The sequence below is a fragment of the Nerophis ophidion genome, linkage group LG11, assembly GCF_033978795.1.
Source record: "Nerophis ophidion isolate RoL-2023_Sa linkage group LG11, RoL_Noph_v1.0, whole genome shotgun sequence".
NCBI classification, from domain to species: domain Eukaryota; kingdom Metazoa; phylum Chordata; class Actinopteri; order Syngnathiformes; family Syngnathidae; genus Nerophis; species Nerophis ophidion.
Window position 1 is genome coordinate 3688379 of NC_084621.1, and position 26533 is coordinate 3714911.

Here is a 26533-nt window from a genome sequence, read left to right on the forward strand (position 1 = left end):
TTTTTCAAGAACCACACCACTTGAAATACACTATTTTTGAAATTTCAGCAGACACAATAGGTTTATTTTATAGACAGTATCAAATCGGTATCGCCGTTACCAGCCTGAATTTTACCCGGTGTGGTTTTGGAAAGAAAATCAGTGGTAACGCACATCGCTGCTTGTTGGAGTTAAATTTAAAGTAGCAATGATTGTCACACACATACTAGATGTGGCGGAATTATTATCTGCATTTGACCCATTACCTTTGATTACCCCTGGGAGTTGAGGTGAGCAGTGAGCAGCAGCTGTGGCCGCGCCCGGGAATCATTTTTGGTGATTTAACCCCCAATTCTAATCCTTGATGCTAAGTGCCAAGCAGGGAGATAATGAGTCCCATTTTTATAATCTTTGGTATGACTCGGTCTGGGTTTTTTGAACTCACAACCTACAGTTCTTTTTAACCGCAGCAAAACATGACATTGTGAACGTACGCTAACTCTCGTCTGACCTTCAGCTGATCCAAGAGAGCAACGACAGCATCACTCAGATGAAAAGTATCGAGTCGCTGGTGTCGCTCAGTGCCAAGGTGGACTTTGAGTGCAGGGTAAGTGATGCGTTCAAGGACTGAAGGACTCACCGCACTGCTGTTTGTGTTGAGCATATTTGTGTGTGGCGTCTGCCGCAGACTCTTCCTCTCATCAGTCAGTCTCGGAGGTTAGTGCGAGAGGGACCCGTCACCGAACTGATGGACTTCTCCCTCAAGGAAACCGAGAGGAATATTTACATGCACCTATTTAACGACTACCTGCTGCTCTCGCAACAAAAAGAGTGAGTCACCTTGCTTTTTACCGTTTGATCAATGATTCGTCAACATCACACTAGTTCACGTTTACTACATCCTGTCATATCCTGTCAGTCACATCATTTCACTTCCTGCCGCCTCCTCAATTTATCTCGATTGTGCCTCTCCCAAGAGGGGGCAAGTTCACGGTGATAGACCACGCCCCCGTGGCGGAGCTGCGTGCAGAGAATTGCCGCGTCAAACTTCATTCCCTGCAGAAGAACCTGTTCCGGCTGCACATGTTGAACAAGTCGCTGCTGCTGAGGACCGACACACAGTAAGACACAGCATCGCTTTGCTTCTTTTAACAACAACAACAAAAAGGCCACCTTTTTTTCTTTTCCCGTTAGGAGTGATAAGCTACGTTGGATATCCGCCCTTTCCCGACCTCATCCTGAGATAGATTTTTCTTCCGCACAAGGTGACGCATGCTTCCTGGTGCAAGTGACACCAATTCTCTTTTATTGATCATTAACTCCTTTCTCAATTATTGCCGTGATCAAGTTTAACCCAGCTGGTTCGGGCCCCCCATGCTTTTTTACCGCATCCCGCACGGGGACTCGATCCCTGATCATTTGTGTTGAGAGTCGAGTGTGCTGTCCATTGGACTAAAAGAGAGTGAGGTTTACTTTTTGCCAGTTACACTCACCGCCGACACCTTATTCTCATCCGGGTCACGGCACCAAGTGTAACCGCTGTGGTTTTTCTATGCATTGTGTGTAGAGTTTCTTAATTAACACAACTGTGCCAAACGTTGCTGCTCAGCAGCACTTTACTCCTGGAAATGCATCTGACGATACAAAGGAAATACAAATGGTGTAGTCCATAGGTGTCAAATTAAAGGCCCGAGGGCCGGATCGGGAAATTACCGTATTCTTCGGAGTATAAATCGCTCCGGAGTATAAGTCGCTCCTGCCGAAAATGTATAATAAAGAAGAAAAAAAACATATATAAGTTGCACTGGAGTATAAGTTGCATTTTTTGGGGAAATGTATTTGATAAAACCCAACACCAAGAATAGACATTTGAAAGGCAGTTCAAAATAAATAAAGAATAATGAACAACAGGCTGAATAAGTGTACGTTATATGAAGCATAAATAACCAACTGAGAAGGTGCCTGCTATGTTAAAGGGGAACATTATCACAATTTCAAAAGAGTTAAAAACAATAAAAATCAGTTCCCAGTGGCTTGTTGTATTTTTTGAATTTTTTTTCAAAATGTTACCGGTCTCGGAATATCCCTAAATAAAGCTTTAAAGTGCCTTATTTTCACTATCTTCGAAACCACTATCCATTTCCCTGTGACGTCATACAGTGCTGCCAATGTAAACAAACAATGGGAATACCACAGCAAGATATAGCGACATTAGCTCGGATTCAAACTCGGATTTCAGCGACTTAAGCGATTCAACAGATTACGCATGTTTTGAAACAGATGGTTGGAGTATGAAAATATTGAAGAAGAAACTGAAGCTATTGAGCGAATAGCTATTGACGCTATTCATAGCCATAGCATGGCCGAATAGCTGCGTTAGCACCGCCGGTAAAATGTGCGGACCAAACGATCAGGACTTTCGCATCTTGTGACACTGGAGCAACTTAAATCCGTCGATTGGTAAGTGTTTGTTTCGCATTAAATGTGGGTGGAAGGAAAAGTAATATAGTTGCAAAGGCATCTGCAGGTTATCCATACATCTCTGTGCCATGTCTACTTTAGCACCGCCAGTAAATAGCATGTTAGCATCGATTAGCGTAGCATGTTAGCATCGATTAGCTGGCAGTCAACATCAACAAAACTCACCTTTGTGATTTCGTTGACTATCGTTGCAAATGCATCTGCAGTTTATCCATACATCTCTGTGCCATGTCTGTCTTAGCCTCGCTGGTAAAATGTGGAGACACTCTGGTACATTCAATGGGGGTCTGGCGGCAGACACTTTCGCATCTTCGGGCCAGTGGTGCAACTTGAATCCCTCCCTGTTAGTGTTGTTACACCCTCCGACAACACACCGTCGAGGCATGATGTCTCCAAGGTTCCAAAAAATAGTCAAAAAAACGGAAAATAACAGAGCTGAGACCCGGTGTTTGTAATGTGTTGAAAATGAAAATGGCGGGTGTGTTACCTCGGCGACGTCACATTCTGACGTCATCGCCTCCAGCTCGATAAACAGAAAGGCGTTTAATTCGCCAAAATTCACCCATTTAGAGTTCGGAAATCGGTTAAAAAAATATATGGTCTTTTTTCTGCACCATCAAGGTATATATTGATGCTTACATAGGTCTGCTGATAATGTTCCCCTTTAACGTAACACATTATGGTAAGAGTCATTCAAATAACTATAACATATAGAACACAGGGATCGCTTGTGCACGCCAGTTTTCCGAGACTCTGTATTTAGTTAGCGCAGGCAGCATGAAGCAGGGCTTTTATTGTGAAGATAGGAAATGTGCAGTCGGCCTTTAGAGTTTTGACGGAAGGTACGGCGCGAGAGTCTGTTGAAATAAAAAGTGTTTCTCGCCTTCCTCTCGGTCATATTTTCATAATAATGATCTTGCAGCAGCCAGCGTCATCTCACAAGACCCTCCGGTACCGTGAATGTCATTTAAGTGACGTCTTGGTGAAGATTGATGATCACTAATTTTTACGTCTATTTTTTTCAAAAACCTGGCTGGAGATCGACTGACACACCCCCCGCGGTCGACTGGTAGCTCGCGATCGACGTAATGGGCACCCCTGTCATAGTATATACATTGAATTATTTACATTATTAACAATGCGGGGGGTTGGATGAGGAGCTTTAGTTGTTATCAGTACTTCAGTCATCAACAATTGCATCAACAGAGAAATGGACATTGAAACAGTGTAGGTCTTACTTGGTAGGACATGTACAGCCAGCAGAGAACATAGTGAGTTCAGATAGCATAAGAACAACTATATACATTATAAATACATTCGATTATTTACATTAGGTTATTTACAATCCGGAGAGATGAGATGTGAATGTAGGAGGTTTAGCAAATTAGCAAAGGGTTGAAGTTGCCTGGAGGTGTTGTGCTGATGCATGTACAGTAGATGGCAGTATTTTCCTGTTTAAGAGTGTCACATGCTGTTTACGGCAGACGGACTGCCTTACGGTAGAGTGGTAGACGTAAACGTGACTGCTGTTGTTGTGTGTTGTTACTGCGCTGGGAGGACGTTAATGAAACTGCCTAACAATAAACCCACATAAGAAAATAAGAACTCGCCTTTGATCATTCTACAGTTATAACGTCATTGGGCAGACATAGCTCGGTTGGTAGAGTGGCCGTGCCAGCAACTTGAGGGTTGCAGGTTCGATTCCCGCTTGTGCCATCGTAGTTACTGTCGTTGTGTCCTTGGGCAAGACACTTTACCCACCTGCTCCCAGTGCCACCCACACTGGTTTGAATGTAACTTAGATATTGGGTGTCACTTTGTAAAACGCTTAGAGTCACTTGAGAAAAGCGCTATATAAATATAATTCACTTCACACGCTCTGACACGTTACTCAGGTCCTCATGGAGCTGGAGGGGGTGTGGCCTCCAGCTCCGCCTGAATTTTGGGAGATTTTCGGGAGAATATTTGTCCCGGGAGGATTTCGGGAGTCTCCCGGAAAATCCGGGAGGGTTGGCAAGTATGACAGTAGCCTCATAACAAGTAGTTGTTCCAGCGCTAAAAACAGTTAGCGTGTCAGCTTGATGACATACACCGGAACAAATACATGTGTGATTTCCCCGCCAACTGTTAGTCACTTTATGCCTAAAATCCTGGAATGCAACACATCTAATATTAAAAAAATAGTAGTTATTCATGTCTTTATATTTAACCTGATCTTTCCTCACAGATTTCCCACAGATGCAATGTATCCGAGCTTTCGTCGCCCAGCAGCCTGACGAGTTGTCTTTAGAAAAAGCTGACATCATCCTGGTGCACCAACAAAGCAGCGACCGTGAGAACATCTCCAAACTTAATTATGAACGACTCACCCTTTGGTTAAGTTTAAGCTGTGCTTATCATTGGTTTGTGCCCTCGCAGATTGGGTAGAGGGCACCAGGCTGTCCGACCGACATCGCGGATGGGTGCCGGAGTTGCATTTGGAGTTAATTAACAACTTCAGGGTCCGACAGCGCAATCTATCTGATGCCCTCAAACTCACCACGGCCACGGCTGCAGTATGAGAGGGACTGAAAAAAAAAAAAAAAAGCCGCACACAGACATCCAGGTTGAAATGAAAGGTCTTCCTGGGCATCTTCACAGCTCCAGTAGGACGAAGTGGAGAGTCGGCGTCTCCTATGATTAGGCCGTGCAGAATAAGGACAATCTATGCTGGCTTTGGAGCAATGCGTAATAATATTTGTATATTGACTCGAATGGAAAATAGTAGCTAAAGATGCATGTTTTACTGCAACATGAGCCCTGTGCATGCAGTAGACCCGACTGTGTAGAGAATGTTTTAGGTTACACAGTAAATATGTTCCAATAAATTCAGCGCATTTACACACTGCATCACACTGAAGGTTTTTTTTATTTCTTGCTATGACTATTATGGGATGCGTTACAGGATCTACTCTCTTTTATGCTGCAGCTGTTACATATACTGCAATATTGTACATGGTAATTGTTATATATTGTGTATATTATATCAAAATATAATAATATATCAGTACACCGTATTTCCTTGAATTGCCGCAGGGCATTTAGTATGTGCCTGCCTTGAATTACTGCCGGGTCAAACTCGCTTCCCTAAATAATTAGCGCATGCTTAGTATTAGGGCGGTTTAGCTCGGTTGGTAGAGTGGTCGTGTCAGCAACTTGAGGGTTGCAGGTTCAATTCCCGCTTCTGCCAGCCTAGTCACTGCCGTTGTGTCCTTGGGCAAGACACTTTACCCACCTGCTCCCAGTAACACCCGCACTGGTTTGAATGTAACTTAGATATTGGGTTTCACTATGTAAAGCGCTTTGAGTCAATAGAGAAAAAGCGCTATATAAATATAATTCACTATTACCGCCAGGTCAAACTCGTGACGTCACGAGTGACACTTCCCCTGTCATCATCTTCGAAATGGAGGAGGCTGATTTCAATGCCGGTAATTTGAAATCGCAAATATAGGGAAGAAGATTAAGAGCTATTCAGTAGGATTTAAGGTCCAAGCTTACATCACACTCAAATTTTTACTGCATACCATTGGCAAGTGCCGGAGTGAGAAGAGGTTTAAAAATAATTAGCGCATGCTTACTTTTACCGCATGCCTTTGGTAAGCGCAGGAGTGAGAAGAGCTTTTAAATTAATTAGCGCCCCGGCGGCAATTCAAGAACATACGGTATATCATATTTTGTATATATAATATGTAAATTTTACATATTTTATATTGCTACAGCAGCAAATTTTTACTACTTTATAACCTGCATTATCCTTTCCATCCTAATTTGAAATCGCAAATATAGGGAAGAAGATTAAGAGCTATTCAGTAGGATTTAAGGTCCAAGCTTACATCACACTCAAATTTTTACTGCATACCATTGGTAAGTGCCGGAGTGAGAAGAGGTTTAAAAATAATTAGCGCATGCTTACTTTTACCGCATGCCTTTGGTAAGCGCAGGAGTGAGAAGAGCTTTTAAATTAATTAGCGCCCCGGCGGCAATTCAAGAACATACGGTATATCATATTTTGTATACATAATATGTAAATATTACATATTTTATATTGCTACAGCAGCAAATTTTTACGACTTTATAACCTGCATTATCCTTTCCATCCTAATTTGAAATCGCAAATATAGGGAAGAAGATTAAGAGCTATTCAGTAGGATTTAAGGTCCAAGCTTACATCACACTCAAATTTTTACTGCATACCATTGGCAAGTGCCGGAGTGAGAAGAGGTTTAAAAATAATTAGCGCATGCTTACTTTTATCGCATGCCTTTGGTAAGCGCAAGAGTGAGAAAAGCTTTTAAATTAATTAGCGCCCCGGCGGGAATTCAAGGACATACGGTATATCATATTTTGTATATATAATATGTAAATATTACATAATTTATATTGCTACAGCAGCAAATTTTTACTACTTTATAACCTGCATTATCCTTTCCATCCTAATTTGAAATCGCATAAAGGGAAGAAGATTAAGAGCTATTCAGTGGGATTTAAGGTCCAAGCTTACATCACACTCAAATTTTTATTGTATACCATTGGTAAGTGCCGGAGTGAGAAGAGGTTTAAAAAATAATTAGCGCATGCTTACTTTTACCGCATGCCTTTGGTAAGCGCAGGAGTGAGAAGAGGTTTTAAATTAATTAGCGCCCCTGCGGCAATTCAAGGAAATACGGTGTATCATATTTTGTATATATAATATGTAAATATTACATATTTTATATTGCTACAGCAGCAAAGTTTTACTACTTTATAACTGCATTATCCTTTCCATCCTTGCACTTTCCATCTTTTGTTGCCGAGCTACTGTGTGGAAGAATTTCCTTTGTGGATCATTAAAATTTGTCTAAGTCTAAGGATCTGCAACATAAATGCCTTTAAAAAGCAATGCGAAAAACAATAAACATAGTTTTTGTGATTAAAAATAGTTATTATATACAGCAAATGTCCATTAAACTGCGTGTTTTCACATTTCAGTACTTTATGTACCTGCACACAAATGTCTGGATTGGAATTTCTTCTACTGGTTCTGTCACGTTGAGCACATTCTTACGTCACACACCCGAGGCACGCACGCAAGGCACGTAACCCCCGTGTGGGCGTTTCTCCTAGGGCCATTCGAAAGCGCTGATTGGTGGATATTTCCATGAACCGATGTAATGGACCAGTAAAACAGCGTCTTGCTTCAACTGTAGCCGTCTGTGATTGGTCAGAAAGATTTGTGGGCGGGTGCTGTACGTGTTGTTTTTGTTGAGGAACGCAGTCGACATCTTTACTGGCGGCGACTGAAGTAAACACTAAAATCTTTTTTTCTGTTTTGAATAATAGTTTTTTTGGGGGGACTTTACGAACACTAGGGAGAAGTGGAGGCTTTTTGCTTGGTGATTCAGTCGAACGTCTTTTTATTGTCTTCAAAAGGTACGTAAAGTTCGTTGCAACATTTAGACATTATGGTTTACTAGTTTGACGTCCCTGCACAATGTGGGTTAAATAACCGTAACAATTACTACTGTTTATAAAGTTTTTTTTATGGCCATGTTCATAACCTGTCAAAAAAACACAGCTGGCTGGTTAGCAGTCTGAACGATTGTTGTTGTTGTGGAAAGAGACGTGGCCTTGTTATTGTCGGATAATCATCGTGTTTTCCTTCCGTTTCGACGCACAAACGTGACAAAAAGCAGTGAATGTGAGATAAATGCGGTTGAACAACATTGAGCGTTTCTATGTTTATATTGTGGTTGTTGTTTACTGCCCCTTTAACCCCGCCCACTGCTAGCTTAGCTAGCACAACATGATAACGGCGTCTTTTGCCTTTTCCGTGAAATAAGAATTCTTAGGTGATCTTACTGTTTAATGTTCTCCCACATTTGGAAGTATTAAGGTATATTGGATGTTATATGTATGCATAATTAGTTTAAATCTTTGAAATGTTTGTTTTGCTTAACATCCGTTAATGCTTTTGTTTTGAAATCGATGCAATCGGCGTGGTGTTTCATCACTTCCGGTAAGCTGTCATAATATGGAAAACATTTATGCGGTAAACCAGTGTTTTTCAATCTTTTTTGAGCCAAGGCACATTTTTTGCTTTGAAAATATCGGGAGGCACACCACCAGCAGAAATCATTAAAAAATGAAACTCAGTTGACCGTAAAAAGTCGTCACAATTGTTGGATATGACTTTAAAGCATAACCAAGCATGCATCAATATAGCTCCTGTCTCAAAGTAGGTGTACCTGTCACACCACGCTGTGACTTATTTGGAGGTTTTTTTTGCTGTTTTCCTGTGTGTAGTGTTTTAGTTCTTGTCTTGCGCTCCTATTTTGGTGTCTTTTTTTCATATTTTCCTGTAGCAGTTTCACGTCTTCCTTTGAGCGAATATTTCCCGCATCTGCTTAGTTTTACCAATCAAGAATATTTCAGTTGTTTTTTTCCTTCTTTGTGGGGATATTGTTGATTGTCCTGTCATGTTCGGATGTACATTGTGGGCGCCGTCTTTGTCCCACAGTAAGTCTTTGCTGTCGTCCAGCATTCTGTTTTTGTTTATTTTGTAGCCAGCTCAGTTTGTTTCGTTCTGAATAGCCATCCCTTAGCTTCAATGCCTTTTCTTAGGGGCACTCACCTTTTGTTTATTTTGGGTTTAAGCATTAGGTACCTTTTGACCTGCAAGCGGCCTTTTCGCTGTCCCCGAGAACTACAAGCAATTAGCTACCGGCTGCCACCTACTGATATGGAAAAGTATTACACGGTTACTCTGCTGAGCTCGTGACAACACAGACATTCAACAACAACACATCATTTGCAGACTATAATTACTGGTTTGCAAAAAATATTTTTAACCCAAGTATGTGAAATTAGATACCAGACTGTATCTCATGGCACACTAGTGTGCCACGGCACAGTGGTTGAAAAACACTGCGGTAGACAGCGGTATACCAGTGACGTGCGGTGAACTAAACACCAGGTGAGGCATAGATACTTTTGGAGGTTTTTTCTTCTTTTTTTTTTTACTTAAATTCATATGTGCAGCTCTAATCATTGTTGATTTAGGTTACACATTAGAGTAACAAGCAAAAAAAGGGAGTTATTAACTTTCATAAAAACGTTATCATAATGATATTATGGGTAGAAAATGTATTTTATAAAGTTGTTATCAAATACTTTTTGGTCCCATTTGCTTTTAACAAAATAAATCAAATATTGGGAGTGTAGCTTACCTTTCTGTATTTGTATCTGAAGCAGCAATAGCTGTCCTCCGTAAAAACGTACTTTGTATGATCACATTCATTTTTTCTTAAAGTCCAGTTTAGAGAAGTATTTCATCTTGGATATAGGATATAACCCTCCATATTGGCAGACACATTCATTTAATTCAATTTCATTCCAAGCAGTAAAACAATATTTGTGCATCTGACAAAAAAACACCCCAAAACGCTGGCTTACTCTAATAAAAAGACCATACGTCCATCCATTTACTGCCGCTTGTCCCTTTCTGGGTCGCGGGGGGTGCTGGAGCCTATCTCAGCTGCATTCGGGCGGAAGGCGGGGTAAACCCTGGATAAGTCGCCACCTCATCGCAGGGCCAACACAGACAGACAGACAACATTCACACTCACATTCACACACTAGGGCCAATTTAGTGTAAGCAGGTAGACAAATACAGCATGAGAAAATTCATAAATAGGCATTTATAAAAGTATTTATGTTGCCAACTGACAAAGTAAACCTAGCAAACACATCATTTAAAATATTTGCAATTCTACAGTGGGAGCGTTATCGGTGAAATCGGCGTTCCGTAACTTAAAGTTGCATAATTCAGCAGACCCCATTATCAAGTTATGCAACCGGTTGTTTTTTCGAAGAAGCTGCCAACTTCGACAGAACACCGGAAATGACCACAATAAATACATTTCCGTGAAATACGCATCATTCGAATATTTTAAAATCTATAACAAAAAAAACATGTTTACTACTACCTTCCAAGTACATTTTTCAACACAATGACACTATGGTCGGTGATTTCATCTCTTCCAATTTTTCCATCCATTTCTCCATCCATGGGGATGAATGAATGGATGGATGGATGGAATATTTTCAAATCTATAACATTAAAAGCATGTTTACTACTACCTTCTAAATACACTTTTCAACACAATGACGCTATGGTCGGTGATGTCATCTTTTCCCATTTGTCCGCACAAGAAACAAGTTGTTGTGTGTGTTCAGATGGGGAGTCAGTACCAGCGCTCAGTACCACTGGAGGTAAGGAGAGCAGAGGGAGAGCGTGTCCGAGCCAAGCATCCTGACAAGATACCGGTGGGCATGACGGCAAACTGCAACTTTTGTGTGTTTGTGACACTAATCAAATATTTCAAAACATATGTATATTTTGAACAGATCATCGTAGAGCGGGCCCAGAGGTCTCGAGCCCCTGACGTGGATAAGAAGAAATACTTGGTGCCCTCAGATTTAACAGGTGACGTTTGGCCCTAAATGTTGGTCTTAAAGTTAGCTTTTTTTTGTAGCAGAATGATCCTGTTGAATAGAATATCTCTGATATGCATTTTTTTCAGTAGGTCCTTCAAAAACAGAAGAGCACCCCTGTTTTGATTTACTCAGGCGTTAATTGCAGTGGTTCCTTAAAATCCCAGGAGCATTCCTGTTAAATAGAGGATCTTTGACTTGCGTTATTTGCAGTCGGTCCCTTTAAACCACGAAAGCGCTCCTTAGATTATAGAGCAGGGGTAGGGCACCTATGGCTCTAGAGCAGGGGTGCCCACACTTTTTCTGGAGGCAAGCTACTTTTCAATTGACCAACTCGAGGGGATCTACCTCATTTATATATATAATTTATATTTATTTATTTATGAAAGAGACATTTTTGTAAACAACTTAAATGTGTTTAATGATAATACAAGCATGTGTAACACATATAGATGTCTTTCTTTCACAAAGACAAGAATATAAGTTGGTGTATTACCTGATTCTGATGACTTGCATTGATTGGAATCAGACAGTAATGATGATAACGCCCACATTTTCAAATGGAGAAGGAAAAAAGTTGTCCTTTCTGTACAATACCACATGAAAGTGGTTGGTTTTTGGCATCTAATTCATCCAGCTTCCATACACTTTACAAGAAAAACATTGGCGGCATATTCCGTAGCTTGCTTGATTGACATTCACGGCACCCGAGGGTCTTGTGAGATGACGCTGGCTGCTGCCAGTTCATTATTATGAAAAAATGACAGAGAGGAAGGCGAGAAACACTTTTTATTTCAACAGACTTTCGCGCCGTCCCTTCCGTCAAAACTCTAAAGGCCGACTGCACATTTCCTATCTTCACAATAAAAGCCCTGCTTCATGCTGCCTGCGCTAACAAAATAAGAGTCTCGGAAAGCTGGCGTGCACAAGTGATGTGCACGCCAGCTCTCTGAGGGATCGCTTGTGCACGCCAGTTTTCCGAGACTCTGTATTTAGTTAGCGCAGGCAGCATGAAGCAGGGCTTTTATTGTGAAGATAGGAAATGTGCAGTCGGCCTTTAGAGTTTAGACGGAAGGTACGGCGCGAGAGTCTGTTGAAATAAAAAGTGTTTCTCGCCTTCCTCTCGGTCATATTTGATAGGCGCCAGCGCCCCCCGCGATCCCAAAAGGGAATAAGCGGTAGGAAATGGATGGATGGATGATCTTGCAGCAGCCAGCGTCATCTCACAAGACCCTCCGGTACCGTGAATGTCATTTAAGTGACGTCTTGGTAAAGATTGATGATCACTAATTTTTAGGTCTATTTTTTTTAAAAGCCTGGCTGGAGATCGACTGACACACCCCACGCGGTCGACTGGTAGCTCGCGATCGGCGTAATGGGCACCCCTGGTATAGAGCCAGATGTGGCTCTTTTGATGACTGCATCTGGCTCTCAGATAAATCTTAGCTGACATTGCTTAGCGCGATAATTATGAATAATTTCGCTGGTAATCACAGTGCTAAAAATAACGTGCAAAATACAAAAACATTCTCATGCATTTAAATCCACCCATCCGTTTTCTACCGCACCTGTTCAAGAAGTCGCATTAATGGTAAGAAGTATTTTATGTCACGATGAGGGGGGGTTGGCGGACGGACGGACTACTCAGGACATTGCATTTAGGTAAAAACATGATTTAATTTTAACTAAAAAAATATACAAACAAAAATCGCTCACAGCGGAGGCACAACTTGGTCTAAAAAACAAAGCTAACGCATAAACAGACTATGAACATAAATCAAACAAAACTTACTTGGCATGGCATGAAGCACGAAACTATGGCAAGGCATGAAACAAGTCAGCACAGGGCAACTGACTGGCAAAGACGAGCTTAAATACTGCCTCTGATTAGTGCTCGGGAAGTAGGTGAGCGGGCATTTTGTCCACCAGAGACAGGTGGACAAAATGAGTAACCAAGGAAACCAGACAAGGGAGTGGAAAAAAACAGGAACTTAAAGAGTCTAAAAGACAAACAGCACATGGCCAAACAAAAACATGATCAACAGACATGACAATTTATTTATTATTGGTTAGCTTCAGAATAACAATGTTATTAAAAACAATAAGAGACTTATTATACTCTAAAAATGTTGGTCTTACTTAAAAATGCCCGCATTTAGTTGTATTCAGTGTTAAAAAATATGATATGGCTCTCACGGAAATACATTTTGAAATATTTGGCTTTCATAGCTCTCTCAGCCAAAAAGGTTCCCGACCCCTGTTATAGAGGATCTTTGACTAGTAAGCCTTTCAGGGCACTCCTGTGACATATACAGGTGTTATTTGCAGTCAACCCTTAAAACCACCAGAGCATTATTGTCAAATAGAGAATCTTTGACTACTGTTTTTATAGTAGGTCCTTTAAAGGCCGACTGAAATGAGATTTTCTTATTCAAACGAGGATAGCATGTCCAGTCTATGTGTCATAATTGATCATTTCGCAATATTGCCATATTTTTGCTGAAAGGATTTAGTAGAGAACATCGACGATAAAGTTCGCAACTTTTGGTGCTGATTAAAAAGCCTTGCCTTTACCGGAAGTCGCAGACGATGACGTCACAAGTGTGAGGGCTCCTCACGTCCTCACATTGTTTATAATGGGAGCCTCCAGCAGCAAGAGCTATTCGGACCGAGAAAACGACAATTTCCCCATTAATTTGAGCGAGGATGAAATATTCGTGGATGATGATATTGATAGCGAAGGACTAGAAAAAAAATTAAAAAAATAAAATAAAAAGCGACGGCTCCGGGCGGCGGAAGAGTGAGTATTTCAGATGTAATTAGACACATTTACTAGGATAATTCTGGAAGATCCCTTATCTGCTTATTGTTTTAATAGTGTTTTAGTGAGATTGTAAAGACATACCTCAAGGTCGGATGGCTGCGGTGAACAGGCAGTGTCTCAGAGAGAAGCCAAGCTCACAGCTGCCTTTTAAACAGCTACTGCAGGAGGACGAATAATCCACTGATGACTCCATTAAAATATATATTACAATTTTCCCATCCAAAAACATGCTGGTTGACGTCGAGAAACATGTTCGCTTGACCGCTCTGTGTTAAAAACAAAGAAACACCGGCTATCTCTCGGTGCTAAAGACAGCTGCAATGCACCGCTTTCCACCAACAGCATTGTTCTTTATAGTCTCCATTATTAATTGAACAAATTGCAAAAGATTCAGCAACACAGATGTCCAGAATACTGTTTAATTGCGCGATGAAAAGAGACGACTTTTAGCCGTAAGTGGTGCTGGACTAATATTTCCTGACAGTCCGTGACGTCACGCGCACGCGTCGTCATTACGCGACGTTTTCAACAAGAAACTTTGCGGGAAATTTAAAATTGCAATTTATTAAACTAAACCGGCCGTATTGGCATGTGTTGCAATGTTAATATTTCATCATTGATATATAAACTATCAGACTGCGTGGTCGCTAGGCCTTTAAAGGCCTACTGAAAGCCACTACTACCAACAACGCAGTCTGATAGTTTATATATCAATGATGAAATATTAACATTGCAACACATGCCAATACGGCCGCTTTAGTTTACTAAATTGCAATTTTAAATTTCCTGAGGAGTTTCTTGTTGAAAACGTTGCGGAATGATGACGCGTGTTTGTGACGTTATTGGTTGAGCGGACATATTAGCCCAGCACCACTTACGGCTAAAAGTCGTCTCTTTTCATCGCATAATTACACAGTATTTTGGACATCTGTGTTGCTGAATCTTTTGCAATTTGTTCAATTAATAATGGGGACTATAAAGAAGAATGCTGTTGGTGGAAAGTGGTGGATTGCAGCTGTCTTTAGCACCGAGACACAGCCGGTGTTTCTTCGTTCTCATAGTCATCATTGTCACCGACGTCCCACTGGGTGTGAGTTTTCCTTGCCCTTATGTGGGCCTACCGAGGATGTCGTGGTGGTCTGTGCAGCCCTTTGAGACACTAGTGATTTAGGACTCTATAAGTAAACATTGATTGATTGATTGATTGTTGTGAAGCAGAGCGGTCAAGCGAACATGTTTTCTCTACGTCAACCGGCATGTTTTTGGATGGGGAAATTGTGATATATATCTTACCGGAGACATCAGTGGATTATTCGTCCTCCTGCAGCAGCTGTCAAAAAAGGCAGCTGTGAGCTTGGCTCCTTGGCTTCTCTCTGAGACACTGCATGTTCACCGCAGCCACCCGACCTCGAGGTATGTCTTTACAATCTTTAAAATCTCACTAAAACACTATTAAAACAATAAGCAGATAAGAGATCTTCCAGAATTATCCTAGTAAATGTGTCTAATTACATCTGAAACGCTCACATTGCCGCTGCCCGGAGCCGTCGCTTTTTTTTCTTTCTTTCTAGTCCTTCACTATCAGTATCCTAATTCACAAATCTTTCATCCTCGCTCAAATTAATGGTGAAATTGTCGCTTTCTCAGTCCGAATTGCTCTTACTGCTGGAGGCTCCCATTATAAACAATGTGAATATGTGTGGAGCCCTGCAACTCGTGACGTCACGCGCACATACTTCCGGTAAAGTCAGGGCTTTTCTATTAGCGACCAAAAGTTGCGAACTTTATCGTCGATGTTCTCTACTAAATCCTTTCAGTAAAAATATGGCAATATTGCGAAATGATCAAGTATGACACATAGAATGGACCTGCTATTCCCGTTTAAATGAGAAAATATCATTTCAGTAGGCCTTCAAAGCAGAGGAACACTCTTTTTTTGACATTATAGAGGATCTTTGACTAGGGTTTTTTATATTAGGTCCTTGTTACGTTCCAGATGGCTGGAAGTCTAGGGATCATAGGGGAACGCAACATAAAAGTGTATAAATCAAATGAGTTGTAAATTAAAGACACTGAAGCCAAGAATTGAAAACAAAAACTAGTGTATTGAAAAGTGACCAGGTGGTGGGGCGGGTACAACAAGGACACAATGCTAGCCTAGCTTGGGACTACTGGTGCTGTCAAAGAAATGGACAAAACATACCAAAATACACCTCTAGAAAAGAAAGGTAAGCTGACTAACTAAAGCTATTTAATGAGCATAAACCAAAAACCTACTTAACTACTCTAACCAAAGAGGGGGTCCAAAACAGTCACCACTAAGCCTGGTGTCTCTATACACAAACATTTATCCTACGTGTGTAATGTATAAAGGCCTCTGTCTAACCTTTCCCAAGACTAGACTGCAGATGCTCACAAAGGTTGAAAGGTCCAAAAAAACTGAAGAGAAAAAAAAAGTGTCGCCAAAGACAAAGTAGGGTCTCTCAGAACTCCAGACATCCATCGTCCATCTTCTTCCGCTTATCCGAGGTCGGGTCGCGGGGGCAACAACCTAAGCAGGGAAACCCAGACTTCCCTCTCCCCAGCCACTTCGTCCAGCTCTTCCCGGGGGATCCCGAGGCATTCCCAGGCCAGCCGGGAGACATAGTCTTCCCAATGTGCCCTGGGTCTTCCCCGTGGCCTCCTACCGGTTGGACGTGCCCTAAACACCTCCCTAGGGAGGCGTTCGGGTGGCATCCTGACCAGATGCCCGAACCACCTCATCTGGCTCCTCTCGATGTGGAGGAGCAGCGGCTTTACTTTGAGTTCCTCCCGGATGGCAGAGCTTCTCACCCTATCTCTAAGGGAGAGCCCCGCCACCCGGCGGAGGAAACTCATTTGGGCCGCTTGTACCCGTGATCTTATCCTTTCGGTCATGACCCAAAGCTCATGACCATAGGTGAGGATGTGAACGTAGATCGACCGGTAAATTGAAAGCTTTGCCTTCCGGCTCAGCTCCTTCTTCACCACAACGGATCGGTACAACGTCCGCATTACTGAAGACGCCGCACCGATCCGCCTGTCGATCTCACGATCCACTCTTCCCTCACTCGTGAACAAGACTCCTAGGTACTTGAACTCCTCCACTTGGGGCAGTGTCTCCTCTCCAACCCGGAGATGGCATTCCACCCTTTTCCGGGCGAGAACCATGGACTCGGACTTGGAGGTGCTGATTCTCATTCCGGTCGCTTCACACTCGGCTGCAAACCGATCCAGTGAGAGCTGAAGATCCCGGTCAGATGAAGCCATCAGGACCACATCATCTGCAAAAAGCAGAGACCCAATCCTGCGGTCACCAAACCGGAACCCCTCTCCGCCTTAACTGCGCCTAAAAATTCTGTCCATAAAAGTTCTGAACAGAATCGGTGACAAAGGACAGCCTTGGCGGAGTCCAACCCTCACTGGAAATGTGTTCGACTTACTGCCAGCAATGCGGACCAAGCTCTGGCACTGATCGTACAGGGACCGGACCGCCACAATAAGACAGTCCGATACCCCATACTCTCTGAGCACTCCCCACAGGACTTCCAGAGGGACACGGTCGAATGCCTTCTCCAAGTCCACAAAGCACATGTAGACTGGTTGGGCAAACTCCCATGCACCCTCAAGAACCCTGTCGAGAGTATAGAGCTGGTCCACAGTTCCACGACCAGGACGAAAACCACACTGTTCCTCCTGAATCCGAGGTTCGACTATCCGGCGTAGCCTCCTCTCCAGTACACCTGAATAAACCTTACCGGGAATGTTTAAGGTTTGTTCAGACAGCATGTCAGAAAAAGAATTCCCCTGGCCAGTGGTGAGCAGGTGATTTAAAGCAGCACAGGAGGATGATTGGCTGGTTGATCACCAGGTGAAATGAGGAACAGCTGGGAACAGAAACCGGTTGATTGGCAGCAGAGGTGGTGGTTGAGTGTGACCTGTTCAAACGAAAGAAGAAGAAACACAAACAACAAACCACCACTACGTGGAACGTAACAGTCCTTTAAAGCAGAACAATACTATTGTCAAATATAGACGATCTTTGACTAGTGTTTTTTAGTAGGTCCTTAAAAGCGGAAGTGAACCCTTGTCGCAAATAGAGGATCTTTGACTTGCGTTCTTCACAGTCAGTCCCATAAAACCACCAGGGCTCTCCTTTCATTTTATGGAGGACCTTTGACTTGTAAACCCTCGGGAACAGCAAAGTGCTCCTATCACACACAGAAGATCTTTGACTTTATTGGTATGTTAGTCATTTTGTTGAAGTCCTTTTTGTAGGTCATCACTTTTGCTTTCTGTTTCCTTCTCAATCACATAACATGAAAAACGTGACATCAGCGTATCATCTCACATGGTTTTCCTGATGTTTACTCATTCAGTGGGCCAGCTGTGCTTCCTGATCCGTCAGCGCGTTTCTTTGAGGCCAGAGGAGGCGCTCTTCTTCTTCGTCAACAACTCCCTGCCCCCCTCCAGCTCGCCTCTCTCTGCCGTCTATGAGGTAACTGCATTTGTACACACACACACACGTGTACCCCGCCTCCACACACACACACACACACACACACACACACACACGGTTAGCAAAGTGTTGACCAACATGGGTCACGTTGTTTACCACTAATAGACAAGTGTTTGACAGCATAGTTATTTATAATATGTTGTCTGACACCATCTCCTGTGGTCCAGCTAGTACACCTTGACCATATATGGACAGAAATAGGCTTTGTCACTTCAACAGTCCAACTGTCACTACTTTTTCTCATTTCATTATGTTTTCATTTTGAAATCTGTCTGTCCCTATTATTTTCCTATATCAAAACACTATTTATTCCTTTAGATATGATAGTTTTCCATTTTCCAATACATATTTTGTATACTCCAAGGATTATACTTTAATTCTAGTTACCGTATTTTAAGGACTATGAGGCGCACTTAAAATCCTTTTTGTTTCTCTCAAAACTCGACATTGTGCGGAATATTTTTCTGGTTTTGCTGACCGGTCTCGAAGCAATCTTATTTGGCACATGGTGGAATGGCTTCACGGTGGCAGAGGGGTTAGTGCGTCTGCCTCACATTACGAAGTTCCTGCAGTCCTGGGTTCAAATCCAGGCTCGGGATCTTTCTGTGTGTAGTTTGCATGTTCTCCCCGTGACTGCGTGGGTTCCCTCCGGGTACTCCGGCTTCCTCCCACTTCCAAAGACATGCACCTGGGGATAGGTTGATTGGCAACACTAAATTGGCCCTAGTGTGTGAATGTTGTCTGTCTATCTGTGTTGGCCCTTGGATGAGGTGGCGACTTGTCCAGGGTGTACCCTGCCTTCCGCCCGATTGTAGCTGAGATAGGCGCCAGCGCCCCCCGTGACCCCGAAAGGGAATAAGCGGTAGAAAATGGATGGATGGTGAAATGTTAAGTGTGACCAGCAAATGGCAGTCAAACATAAGAGATATGTGTAGACTGCACTATATGACTCAAGTAAACAACACCAACATTTTATATGTTCCATTGTAAATATAGAGCATTACACACGGCACTCAAAAATCCATTAAAATGTTTTAGTACGACTTTGGTAAACTATGAAGCCGCACCACTTGATGGATTGTCGGCGCATTAAACATACATGTATTATTATGGTGTGTATAAGGTGAGACATATTATCTGGCGTTTTGTTTCGCAATATTATGCAAAAACATTTTTTCTTACCTTCTGGCACCTGCTGATCTGTATTTGGGATCTGCATGAATCCTGAAAAATTACGCACGTCCACCTTTGTAGTCCGTGGAGACACCGTAATCGATTAGCTCATATTTTTCTCTATCTTCTCGTAATGGGACATTCATCCTGCGCTGTTGCCATTTCTAATATAAAGTAGTGTAAAGTTCTTACTCATATCTGTCAGTAAACTCGCCATGAAAGCGCTGAGTTTATATTATTCACCCAAGGAACTTTAGGGGACTACAGATGAAAACAAGCCTTCTGGCTAATTCAGTTTTTTTCAACCATGTGTAATCATGTGTTTTATGAAATTGCATTGTCCCCTTTGAAATCAACTAATCTTAATCTTTAATGTAGTTATTAGAACGTTCCGGTCGGACATTTTTTTACATCATTGGCCTTGTTTTTGTTTCCGGGTGAAGAGATGCTGCTCCGTTATTGATTTAAGTAAAGTCTGAATGTCACTAAAACAGTTAGCTCCACCTTTTGACACTTCTTCGACTTCCGTCCTTGCACGCTACACCACTACAACAAAGATGACAGGGAGAAGAAGCTGTCAAAAGTGAGCCACATAAATAAAACCGCCCACAAAACGGCGCATCCAGAAGCGACTGTCAGAAAGCATCTTGAAGATGATCTCTAAAACATAATCTATGCAACATTTTGACCAAAGAACCACCATCACATGTTATGTACAAACCCCGTTTCCATATGAGTTGGGAAATTGTGTTAGATGTAAATATAAACAGAATACAATGATTTGCAAATCCTTTTCAACCCATATTCAGTTGAATATGCTACAAAGACAACATATTTGATGTTCAAACTGATAAACATTTGTTTTTTTTGCAAATAATCATTAACTTTAGAATTTGATGCCAGCAACACGTGACAAAGAAGTTGGGAAAGGTGGCAATAAATACTGATAAAATTGAGGAATGCTCATCAAACACTTATATGGAACATCCCACAGGTGTGCCGGCTAATTGGGAACAGGTGGTGCCATGATTGGGTATAAAAGCAGCTTCAATTAAAAATGCTAAGTAATTCACAAACAAGGATGGGGTGAGGGTCACCACTTTGTAAGCAAATTGTCAAACAGTTTTAGAACAACATTTCTCAACGAGCTATTGAAAGGAATTTAGGGATTTTACCATCTAAGGTCCGTAAAATCGTCAAAAAGTTCAGAGAAGCTGGAGAAATCACTGCACGTAAGCGATGATATTACAGACTTTTGATCCCTCAGGCGGTACTGCATCAAAAACCGACATCAGTGTGTAAAGGATATCGCCACATGGGCTCAGGAACACTTCATAAAACCACTGTCAGTAACTACAGTTGGTCGCTACATCCGTAAGTGCAAGTTAAAATTCCACTGTGCAAAGCCAAACCCATTTATCAACAATATCCTGAAACGCCGCCGGCTTGGCTGGGCCCGACCTCATCTAAGATTGACTGATGCAAAGTGGAAAGGTGTTCTGAGGTCTGACAAGTCCACATTTCAAATTATATTTGGAAACAGAGGACGTGGTGTCCTCCGGAACAAAGAGGAAAATAACCATTCGGATTGTTCTAGGCGCAAAGTTCAAAAGCCAGCATCTGTGATGGTATGGGGGTGTATTAGTGCCCAAGGCATGGGTAACTTACACATCTGTGAAGGCACTATTAATGCTGAAAGGTCCATACAGGTTTTGGAGCAACATCCAAGCAACGTTATCATGGACGCCCCTCATTATTTCAGCAAGACAAGTGTTACAACAACGTGGCTTTGTAAAAAAAGAGTGCAGGTACTTTCCTGGCCCACCTGCAGTCCAGACCTGTCTCCCATCGAAAATGTGTGCGGCATTATGAAGTGTAAAATACGACAGCGGAGAGCCCGGACTGTTGAACGACTGAAGCTCTACATAAAACAAGAATGGGAAATAATTCCACTTTCCAAAGCTTCAACAATTAGTTTCCTCAGTTCCCAAACGTTTATTGAGTGTTGTTGAAAGAAAATATGATGTAACACAGTGGTGAACATACCCTTTCCCAACTACTTTGGCACGTGTTGCAGCCATGAAATTCTAAGTTAATTATTATTTGCAAAAAAAAAATAAAGTTTATGAGTTTGAACATCAAATATCATGTCTTTTTAATGCATTCAATTGAATATGGGTTGAAAAGGATTTGCAAATCATTGTATTCCGTTTATATTTACATCTAACACAATTTCCCAACTCATATGGAAACGGGGTTTGTAAACCACAATGAAGTCTTTCACATTTATCCATCCATCCATCCATTTTCTACCGCTTATTCCCTTTCGGGGTCGCGGGGGGCGCTGGCGCCTATCTCAGCTACAATCGGGCGGAAGGCGGGGTACACCCTGGACAAGTCGCCACCTCATCGCAGGGCTAACACAGATAGACAGACAACATTCACACTCACATTCACACACTAGGGCCAATTTTAGTGTTGCCAATCAACCTATCCCCAGGTGCATGTCTTTGGAAGTGGGAGGAAGCCGGAGTACCCGGAGGGAACCCACGCAGTCACGGGGAGAACATGCAAACTCCCCACAGAAAGATCCCGAGCCTGGATTCGAACCCAGGACTGCAGGACCTTCGTATTGTGAGGCAGACGCACTAACCCCTCTGCCACCGTGAAGCCCCTTTCACATTTAGAAAAAAATAAATCAAATAATATGACTTCTTTAATGCGCCTCATAATCCGCTGGGCCCTATATAGTAAAATAGATCAAAAATAGACCATTCATTGGCAGTGTGCCTTATAATCCGGTGGGCCCTATGTTCCGGAAAATACGGTAATTGACAGTTTGCTATAGTCACTATTTGCATGGTCGACAAAAGCAAACAACTCTCAGAGCGTCAGGGTCTTTAGTAGGTGGTGGGTCAAAAAATGTAGTGTTATTTTAATGAACACCACAAGATGAATGGTAAGTATTGTTAGCATTTAGTCGGTTTCTACCTTGAGCAGATTTGTCTTTAAATATGTGAGTTTCATTCGTTTTGGCCTTGTTAAAGAAAACAGCGCCACTGAGTTTTTGCATTTGTGAAAAAACAACCTGTTTCCAGTTAACTCCTGCTTCCAATTAAGTTTCCAGACAAAAATGATAGAATTATTGAGATATATGTTTGTACAAACAGGTGGCGTCTTGAAGGTGAAAGTGAACGAGCTGAAAATCTGACCTGGTTTTTGTCGCCCTGCAGGAGCACCATGAAGAAGACCTGTTCCTCTACCTGACCTACAGCAACGAGAGCGTCTACGGGGCTTGACAAAAGCACACCGAATCAGCCGTTAAGACGACAACAAGAAATTGGGGGGATGGAGGGAAGAGAGGAGGACTAAAGTGTTCTGTTTGCTAAAACTTCAGGCTATTACAGCGGTACCTCGGTTTTTGTAAATACAGTCGTCCCTCATATATCGCTGTTCATTTACCACGGTAAATTAGTTTCTGCAAAGTAGGAATAATTAATCATTAATTGAATATTTTCATAGCTACAGCATAAAAAATGTGTTTACTACCATAATGACATCCCTCTAGATATGAAATACCAACCTTTAGTCACCTTTACACTCTTAATCCAATATAGTAATGCTGCCTGAGGCTTAGCCAATCAGCGGCCACGATACTAAACAGAGTGCGCTGCTTGGTTTGGTCTCATATAGAGGCCATTACGACTGTCATATTGATTTTTTTAGTTAATTTAACCATTTTTATGCTTCTAATGTATTAATTTGGGGCAAACATTTTTAGACAAGACAAAAAGAGCTGGACTAAGTAGCTGGGGAGAGGGAAGTCTGGGACTCCCTGCTTAGGCTGCTGCCCCCGCGACCCGACTTTGGATAAACAGAAGAAGATGAATAGATTGATTTTTAGCCAAAATAAACATTTGTAGAATATGCTTAAAATATACAATATCTCCCAAAAATATGAAATTTGGTGAAGCCGCAATATTTGAAGCGTGATGTCAGTCCAAAATCCATCCATTTTCTTCCGCTTATCTGAGGTTGGGTCGCGGGGGCAGCAGCCTAAGTAGGGAAGCCCAGACTTCTCCTTCCCCAGTTACTTCGTCCAGCTTCTCCCGGGGGATCCCGAGACATTCCCAGGCCAGCCGTGAGACATAATCTTCCCAACTTGGCCTGGGTCTTCCTCGTGGCCTCCTACGGCTTGGACGACAGAACTTCTCACCCTATCTCTAAGAGAGATCTCCGCCACCTGATGAGGAAACTTATTTCATCCGCCTGTACCCGAGATCTTGTCCTTTTGGTCATAACCCAAAGCTTATGACCATAGGTGAGGATGGGAATGTAGATTGACCGGTAATTTGAGAGCCGTCCCTTCTGGTTCAGCTCCTTCTTTACCACAACGGATCGATACAGTGTCTGCATTACTGCAGACACCGCACCAATCCACCGGTCGATATCACAATCCATTCTTCCCTCACTTGTGAACTCAGAGGGACTTGAACTCCGCCACTTGGGGCAAGATCTCTTCCCCAACCTGGAGATGGCTCTCCACCCTTTTCCGGGCGAGAACCATGAACTTGTACTTGGAATTGCTGATTATCCTCCCAGTCCTTTCACACTCTGTTACAAACCGATCCAGTGAGATCTGAAAATCTTGGCCAGATGAAGCCATCAGGACCACACCATCTGCAACAAGCAGACACCTAATCCTGCAGCCAACAAACCGGATCCTTTCAACGCCATGACTGCGCCTAGAAATTCTGTCCATAAAAGTTATGAACAGAATCAGTGACAAAAAGTAGCCCTGGTGGAGTTCAACCCCCACTGACAATGCAGACCTCTAGACCGCCACAATAAGACAGTCCGATACCCCATACTCTCTGAGCACTCCCCACAGGACTTCCCGAGGGACAGGCTCGAATTCCTTCTCCAAGTCCACAAAGCACATGTAGACTGGTTGGGCAAACTCCCATGCACCCTCAAGGACCCTGTCCAGAGTATAGACCTGGTCTAAAGTCCAAAATCTCAGGTGAAGACCCAACCAAATTTCTCTGTAAGAAATCACGTAAATCAGATTAATCCCTTCCAGACATAAACACTTTATGTAGTTTTACATGCAAAAAAAAAGTGTAATCCGTATAAATTAACATTTAACATGAACATTTAACATTCCTCCTGCCTTTATCGATTAAAAAAGCTAAAAGTGGAAAGTTTCAGTTCAGTTTTTCAGTTTATTTTCAGTGTGACAAAAACATATCCAAACATAGATCACGATTCAAAAATGAATAACATGACTGAAGCAGGCAGAAGCAAAAAAGCTTATATGCCCAACATAAAAATGTTTTACATTCAATTAAGTTACCTTTTCTAATAATTCTGCAACACAAAAAGAAATATAGTCATTCAGCATTTACATTTAAGTTGCCCTTTAACAGACAATACACAAATATGTACTTTTTTGTAAATAGATAAACATACATACCTTCTAAATACAACATTTAACCAAACAAACATGCATTTCTAGTTCACATAACTTTTTAAAATACATTGTCACATGTTCTTTTTGAAATTAAATACTGAGTCACTCTTTTTTATTTCTTTACCAACAGAATTCCACAAATTAACACCGAGAACAGATAAACATCTACGTTTAACAACAAGTCTTGCTTTTGGTAAAATAAACTTAGATTCATCTCTTAAATTGTATTTGCTGGTCTGTAGAGAAAGTCCCAACGATAGTCTCACACACACACACACACACACACACACACACTAGGTGTGGTGAAATTACCCTCTGCATTTGACCCACCCCCTTTTTCCGACCCCTTTGGAGGTGAGGGGAGCAGCGAGCAGCACCGGTGGCCGCGCTCGGGAATCATTTGGTGATTTAACCCCCAATTCCAACCCTTGCAACTAAGTGTAATCCGTATAAATTAACATCTAACATGAAAATGTAACATTCCTCTTAAAGTTTAAAGTACCAATGATTGTCACACACATACTAGATGTGGCGAAATTATTCTCTGCATTTGACCCATCACCCTTGATCACCCCCCTGGGGGGTGAGGGGAGCAGTGGGCAGCAGCGGTGCCGCGCCCGGGAATCATTTATGGTGATTTAACCCCCAATTCCAACCCTTGATGCTGAGTGCCAAGCAGGGAGGTAATGGCTCCCATTTTTATAGTCTTTGGCTTTATCTATAAAAAAAGTTAAAAGTTAGTCCCGAGGAGAGTCACACACACACACACACACACACCCACACCCACACACTAGGTGTGGTTAAACTACCTTCTGCATTTGACCCATACACTTTTTCCACCCCCTGGCAGGTGAGGGGAGCAGTGAACAACAGCGGTGGCCGCGCTCGGGAATCATTTTGTGATTTAACCCCCAATTCCAACCCTTGCTGCTGAGTGGGAGGCAATGGGTCCCATTTTAAAAATCTCTGGTATGACTCGGCCGGGGTTTGAACCCACGACCATCCAGTCTTAGGGCGGACACCCTAACCACAAGGCAGGTCTTTTAGAAATGTTAGACAAGGAGGATGGGAGAAGAAAGTCACCTTCGTACTTTGCTATGAGTTCTTTTAAGCATTCAATAGTGTTTCTCACCTTCTTTATCAAAGTGTTGACACTCAGGACTTTCTTTGGCCCCGCGACGGCTCGCTCCACAGCCGTACATTACACTATAGGAAAACCGGGGCCAAATTTTGCGTGTTCCTGGAAGAGCGAGGACGTACAAAAACCGAGGTACCACGTTGTTTTTATTCTACTATATCAGTGTATTGGACGAATGCTGAAAAGTGCAGTTTTATTACCATTAAAGGCTTAGCCTTCTTTTTCTTGGAAATCGAAAAAAGAACTAAAAAAGGAACAGTGATGGAAAAAGGAAGTCGTCTTATGATCTTTGATAGAGTTCCCCTCATCTCAGTATTTAATTGTGTTTTTGTACAATTTTATGGCAAATAAAAGATGCAGAAAAAAAAGGGAAAAAAAAGCAAACATGTTGAGGAGAGGTTCATTTTTTTTCCA

General features: G+C 42.2%; 2 protein-coding genes across 3 annotated transcripts in view; both read left to right on the plus strand.

The window, feature by feature from the left end:
• The window catches only part of arhgef5 (Rho guanine nucleotide exchange factor (GEF) 5), a 38662-nt gene extending 33313 nt beyond the window's left edge, over positions 1–5349 (plus strand). For both annotated transcript variants that reach the window (XM_061914944.1, XM_061914945.1), the window contains exons 10-15: positions 497–586; positions 668–810; positions 957–1100; positions 1174–1244; positions 4688–4792; positions 4879–5349. In XM_061914944.1, coding sequence (XP_061770928.1) covers positions 497–586; positions 668–810; positions 957–1100; positions 1174–1244; positions 4688–4792; positions 4879–5021 — 696 coding nt within the window. In that variant the 3' untranslated portion in view covers positions 5022–5349. The remainder of the gene's footprint in view (positions 1–496; positions 587–667; positions 811–956; positions 1101–1173; positions 1245–4687; positions 4793–4878) is intronic.
• A 2368-nt stretch (positions 5350–7717) lies between these two features.
• zgc:92606 (uncharacterized protein LOC100000242 homolog) lies at positions 7718–26503 on the plus strand. The gene is made up of 5 exons (XM_061914955.1): positions 7718–7911; positions 10717–10806; positions 10888–10966; positions 18196–18314; positions 22742–26503. Exons 2-5 carry the CDS (start codon positions 10717–10719, stop codon positions 22805–22807), a joined length of 354 nt encoding a protein of 117 aa, XP_061770939.1. The 5' UTR covers positions 7718–7911; the 3' UTR covers positions 22808–26503.
• Positions 26504–26533: the final 30 nt, after the last annotated feature.